General features: G+C 38.6%; 1 protein-coding gene across 1 annotated transcript; it reads left to right on the top strand.

The window, feature by feature from the left end:
* Positions 1-705: 705 nt before the first annotated feature.
* On the top strand, positions 706-6,237 carry LOC143255869 (zinc finger protein Noc-like). The gene is made up of 2 exons (XM_076512214.1): positions 706-2,025; positions 4,098-6,237. The coding sequence occupies exons 1-2, from the start codon at positions 1,963-1,965 to the stop codon at positions 5,520-5,522; spliced, it is 1,488 nt and encodes a 495-aa protein (XP_076368329.1). The 5' UTR covers positions 706-1,962; the 3' UTR covers positions 5,523-6,237.
* The last annotated feature ends 440 nt before the right edge of the window (positions 6,238-6,677 follow it).

Below are 6,677 nucleotides of genomic sequence, written 5' to 3'. Positions count from 1 at the left end.
AATGCAAAAATGCAGAATAGCAATTTCAAATGATCCTGAAGTAAAGAACAACAAGAAACACACACATGCACAGAAAGAATAACATTCTATAATTAAGGGTCAACTCAAAGCTTATAATCTTGGAGTTCTTACTATTTAGAATCAATATAGATATGCCCTTGTATATTTATTTTGCTACAGTAATTAAGCCTTCCAAACTAAATTTACAAACGTCCGTAGAGGAGGAAGCATTAGATTATATGTTTTATTCATGAAAGCCATGTCATGGCTAATGAAAATGGTTAATAATAAGATGGAACGATCTGATAGTTTGGAAACGAGTCTTCATTATTGAAATGAGCCTAACATAGTACTACACTCTCGTTCATCAGCGCCCTCCAGAAATAATATAATAATGATATGACAGACTCCAAACATGATTTAAATACATTTGTTGGAAACAATATAAGTTTACTGTTTTTATTTTCCTTTTTAATATTTTCTGGTTAAAAGAAGATAAATGAACATTGCGTGCCTGAATTAAACTACCCCTACCTATCTCTCCTTTCTGCCCCTTCTATCTTGCCAACCTTAATTTTAAGCCTTTTTCGTACAGTCGTTAGCAAAAATTGCATAGCTCTAACTGTGTATGTATATATTTTTTTCTTGTATCTAAATTTATAAATCGAATATTTGCGTGCAACTTGTAGACATTCTCCGCCTTCACGTGGCACGCGGGAAGTAGCGTGCACGAGCGTGTGGGTAGCTCGGTCTGCAAAGCATCAATCATCTAACACTTGGTAATGTATGGGTGCTCAGTCAACTCAGGTAGGATTCGTTTGTTACAACCAACTACTCGGCTTTCTATGGCTCCTCTTTAAAACAGAATGGACTAGTTATCTTGCTAATGTCTTTTTTTTTTAAATATTTACCACTTAAGCAATCAATAACCTGCCCATATATTAAGCCACTGTTTTTATATTTTTCTCCATGAAAATCTCAGAAACATGGTAATATAATTTTTAGTGAAATAGAACTGGATTTGTAATACAATGAAATATATTGCTCATTATGTAGTACCAAAACAAAATGTAATAAATGCATTTGCTTAAAACCAAATAATTGAAGTTGTGTTTGCAAGACTTTTATCTCGTATTTCACGATAATGATTTCGAATAATTCTTATTCTAGTTTTTAAACACACAACGGCTTGTTAATGGCACAGTCAGCACTACTACGTCTAGATAAAGTATACGTGGAATGATTTCTTGAAATTAGGAGACGTACCCTTACATAGTCAGTCATTAGCAGCCGCGTGCAATGTATCACGTGCGTTAGGCTTCGTTGTTGGAGCAGTATCTTACTACCTTGCTGCTCCGAAGAAAGGCCTGATGAGAGCAGTTCGTTTATAACGTGACCACCAGCAAGCGCTTTCGTAGGCCTGCACACCAACCAGGGTCTACGGGTCCGATAACATAACCCAACATAAATCAACATTGATTGGCATTTCTGACAGCATAGTGATGGACTGACACCTGGCGGCTTGCCAAGTCATTAGCTTTTACCGATTCCCATTGGTCGGTGTAGATTTGCTTCCACAACACCACTCTGAAGTGATTAATAACCTGACGTCACGACAAGCTTTCTCACCAATGGCTGTCTCTCTTGTCAAAAGTGGTTACCCACGATTGGCTCCTGGTGGTGGCGTTTCGTATTACGTCGGCGACTTGACTAGCGTAACACTGTAGAGTTAGACAGTCTGAGCGCAACTGTGAGAGCGGGAAGAACGTTTAGAGATCGTCTGTCGTTTTCACGGATCTAGAATCGCGTAACTCGGGTACAGCGTTAGACGTGTGTAGGAGATAAATAGAACACACACAAGTGACAAGGTTATTTATTTAAAACTGGATATTGTTACATCTGGAAATTTAGTGAACAAAATTAGCCTCATAAAAGGTTGAGGCGTTTCGGACCTAGGACAAGATGAGCCTGTTAAGTGGCAACCAGTATCTGAGACCAGAGTATCTGTCGCCACTTCCAACAACGGTAGGAAATTTTACTTGTATCAGGAACTAGTTTAAAGAAAGAGCAAATCTTAAAATCGCTGAGCTCTAGGTGTAGGATTTGTACGTACAGTGTAAGTTTTAATAACGATATGTTACTGATAGTCAAAATACAGTTACTTGTTACTTCAGTGTATTGAGAACTGATCTGTCGAACTAACGTTAAACTTAAATATGTTTTTACTTTAGATTTTACTTTACAGATTTTTCCACTGTGTTTGATTACTACATTAACAATTAATAAAAGTTAGGTCATTGCTGATTTACATTTTACTCTAGATAGTGTAGTCGTTAACATGAGGAAAGATTAGTTACTCTCTGAAATACAGTTTTCTGTTTAATTTAATATCATCATCAATTGAAAATATATAAATAAACGTATGTAGTTTAATAGTACATAAAGTATTATATAGCTATATTCTAAAAAAACCCAACGAAATATTATGGTGTGCAGACAGTCAGTGGACGACAGAAGGTCGAATTTTTTCCTTGACATTTAGCGCCGTCATTTCTAAGATGTGGTTTCAAAGTAAACTTGTGTTGCTTTACTTCTGTGAATAAATGGAAGTTTGTTATTTTTTACCACAGTTTGTTTTAGAGTTGCTGCAATGGTGTAGTATATTGCCGTTGAGAGGAAAGGAAATTATTTTATTAAGTCTTCGCTATTGAAGAGATTGCTTTCGAGTTGCGTATGATTGAGTAATGACGTTGTCTCTCATGTAACTTAGATGAATCATCAGTTTCCAAACTAAATTTTCGTACGCAGTAAAACTAGTTATAGGTCTAATGCATTGGTCTGTCAGGTCACGCCCTCTCTTGGCACATATATCTACTATTTAGTAATTTTCAAGTAGGAAATAGGAATATTTATCTACCGTATATAAAGTAATACGATAACATTAGCATATCAAACCATTTTTACACCTTCAGTAGTTTAATTGTGTTTCTAACAATATTACATACACGAACGTATTTCAAATAATTCTGGCTATAGCTTGGTATGAAAATAGTAATATATATATAAATACTTCGACTTATAGCTATACTGTAATATTTATTTTAATCTTGTATGAAATTACTACATTGTAAATTTTTGAGAAACAGATCGTTTGCTGAAAGGCGCACGAAGAAGCCGTTCAGGTAGTGGATCGGTGGTGGTCTTTAAGTATTATTTTTACTTTTAATATGGTGAGTAAATGATGAAATGGAAGGCTGTTAATATTGATTGTCATGGTATATCAGGTCAAAAGGTCGGGTTGGTTAATGCATTTTAACGCATGAGCATAGCAGACCAATGTATAATATGCAAATAATATCAAGTGACATTATAGCTCACTTAAGAGTTTTACAAATGGTTCAGTTTCGCCAGATTGTGCTCATTTTGACAATTAAAAGTGGTCGATAATCGAATTCGTTCTTAAGTATGTGATTAACGGAATTTTATAAATACCACTGACAAAACGAACTGGATTCTTTTTATTATTATTACTTCCGTGATACGTCCGTCCATTGACATTCAGATAAAATATGACACGTTTCCGTTTACATTCCTGACTTCCGATATGTTTACATAAATGCATGCGCTGTTATTCTCTGTATTTTGGTTGTGTACGTGATCTTTACTGTTCGTTTATGTGCAGTAAGTAGATTGCAGAACAAACTCGAAACTTTGGGTTGACTTCGCGATAACCTTCTGGTGAAGTACACAGTCAATACTTGTGTCGTGTCGGTTGAAAAAAGAAACAAAAATGGGTGGTTAATGGGAAACATTATATAGCAGACAGTAAAAGAGATGAGGAAGTTTTTAATATTATTTTAAAGCATTGTCGCTTGTATTGTTTAACAGGAAAGTTGTTACGTTAGTCACGTGAAATGAGCCAGCAATGCCATTGGTCTCTTGATTCTCCACTCTTAATGATTTGACTACATTGATCTGTTGAAACTAAAGTACAAAAGCAGAACTAAACGAAGTAAACTCTTGGTTAAGAATTTACTTTTGGTATAATTTTAAAATCTTACATTAAATTTTACTTTTATTTATTTTTTTGTCTGTAGCTCGATGCGAAGAAGAGCCCGTTGGCGTTGCTGGCACAGACTTGCAGTAATATTGGCGCCGACAACCCTAACCATAAACCCATTATCCCAGGCCTGGAGAAGAACCGAGACTCCGAGAAGAACAAAGACAAGTCTACGAATAACGAAGAAAAACCAGCTTTCAAACCGTATGAGCTGTCGAAAAAAGACTCGGAATCTAGCGGCGAGGGAGGCAAGAAGTCGCCGTCGTCCAAGTCGGTATCCCCCGTGAGTCCGTCCCCAGCTGTTAGCACGACCGGGTCTTGTGGCAAAAATTCCCCGTCTGGGGGACAGGAAAAGAGGAGCCATAGTGCGACTAGCTGTGAAACCGGGACACCATCAGTAACGACGTCAACATCTACTAGCCTCTCAGCTGCAAGTTCAATTTCGGGGAATCATAACACTCTCAGCGGACTCGGCTATCGGTCCGGAGCCTCTCTTGGTCTCGATTTGGGCCGTTCGGACTCATCCAAAGATGGACTCGGAAGCTTGTCCCACTTGTCCTTTGGGGCCTACAAGCATGGATTGAATGGATCTCTTAATCCTTTAGCCAACTGTGTCGGTTGTTCTCCTATGTTAGGCCACATTCCTGTTGACGCCGCAACAACAGCTCATACGTTTCCTGTGACAGCCTCACAGAGCGGGACGGGTGGTCTCAAGCCCGGATGCTATACCATGGGTGGACTCTCGCCGTACGTCGGATATGCTCGTGTGAAAACAGCGAGCGGGGGCACCGCCTTCGTGCCCGTGTGTCGTGATCCTTCTTGTATGAACTGTCAACTAAGCATGCAGAGTGCCCAACTAGGCCAATGTCCAAGTGGTTGTACTCAATGCACTCATGAGCGAATAACTCCTTTCGGGGGAACTACCAGTCTGGCGGGGCTGGTACCTGGTCTACCGGGATCTTCCTCTCCCACGGCGGCTGGAAATCCCTCAGCTTTGGCTGGCCTCAACTCTCAACTCTATCCGCACGCTATGTTACCTAGGCCCAATGTGTGTAGCTGGATGGTGGGAGACACCTATTGTGGTAAACGGTTTACTTCCTCAGAGGAGCTACTACAACACCTCAGGACTCACACTAACCTGTCGGCAACAGATACAGCCTCCTACTTGCCCATGTTGTCTCCCAGCTTCAGCATGCCGTCGGCAGCTGGACTGGGCGCTGCAGCCTGTCACCTACATTACAGTTCAGCTCCATCCCTTACTTCCCCCGCCGGTCTTCGTCGGACCTATCCCACCAGCCTGAGTCCCGTGAGCTCCTTGAGCGCCAGCAGGTTTCATCCATATAAGCCGACCCTACCAACCTTACCAGGAGCTCCCATGCCGCCCCTACCACATCCAGGACTAAGTATGTACTACCCCTACAGTCTTTACGGTCAGCGTTTAGGGCCTCCAGTCCACCCCTGATCATGAACGAAAAACATAGAGTATATGAACATCAAAGCCTTGTGTATAGAAATACATGTAGAAAATTACAGACAAAACAAGGAATTCCAAGTAATATATTGTGCAGTCAGTGACTTTTTTTTTTTCCAAAGACGAAAATTTTCCGGTGTGCAAAAAGAAAGAGATAGAGAGAGAAAAACGTTTATGACGCCTGAAAAACGAATCTAATTCTAGAAATTGACGACGGTATATTACACTATATACATACGAGATGTAAGTAACTTTACTGCACTGTATAAAACTGGCAGTGGAAACGCAAGAGTGTGTATATACATTCTGAAATCTTTAACCTGTTTATTCTGTAAATAGTTATGTTGTAACGGAATATACAGCCTTGAGAGTGGTTTTACTGAAAATTGTGTTTTAAGTACGTCTTCTATATAATATTCGGTTCGGCTTTCATATTTCTCGGTTATCTTTATGTGAGCTTTCCACATTATACCTTGCAAAAGCAATATATTCTGTCTTCTCGTTTCTGACAATCAGGAATAATAAAAGATTTTCCTAGAACTAGGTAATTTCTCTAGTGTTTTCGCGTGATCGACTTTCTAGGTTTGTTTCTAAGCTTCCTTTCTGTGTCATGTATTTTACTTCTGTCTCGAATACGTGGTAATGATTATGAACAGTGAGTGGTGTGTGAGATCTCGTTGGCTTTATTAAAATGACGATAATCATGCATAGTTGTTATTCTTTGTTTTGTCATATTACATGTACACATTACATTTCTTTCATTACACCAGTTGGGTGAGATACAATAAAACTTATATAAGGTGGCGTTGGTAACAATAATACTACTCCAGTGCATCATATTCTATAGTATTAATGAGGTATATAACATTTCGCACACTTGTGAGGACTATGAGGATCAACAGTTTAAAACAACTTGGAAACACGTTTATATACTAAATACATGTGGAATTTTAGCCTAAACTTTTTGACCATGGGAAGGACTACTGCAAATGTTGATTTGGAACTGAATTATATATGTGTGTGTGAAATTTATAAGTATAACGACCTAAATTCTAACCACTACTGTGGTCGATGGTACTAAATAATTGAAATAGGTAATACAATATCAACTGGTTTAAATAAAGATAAACTGTTACTATATATATA

The sequence above is a fragment of the Tachypleus tridentatus genome, chromosome 7, assembly GCF_004210375.1.
Source record: "Tachypleus tridentatus isolate NWPU-2018 chromosome 7, ASM421037v1, whole genome shotgun sequence".
In the NCBI taxonomy this organism is placed as follows: domain Eukaryota; kingdom Metazoa; phylum Arthropoda; class Merostomata; order Xiphosura; family Limulidae; genus Tachypleus; species Tachypleus tridentatus.
Note: the sequence above shows the minus strand (reverse complement) of the source record. Positions and strands in the feature narration are given on the sequence as shown.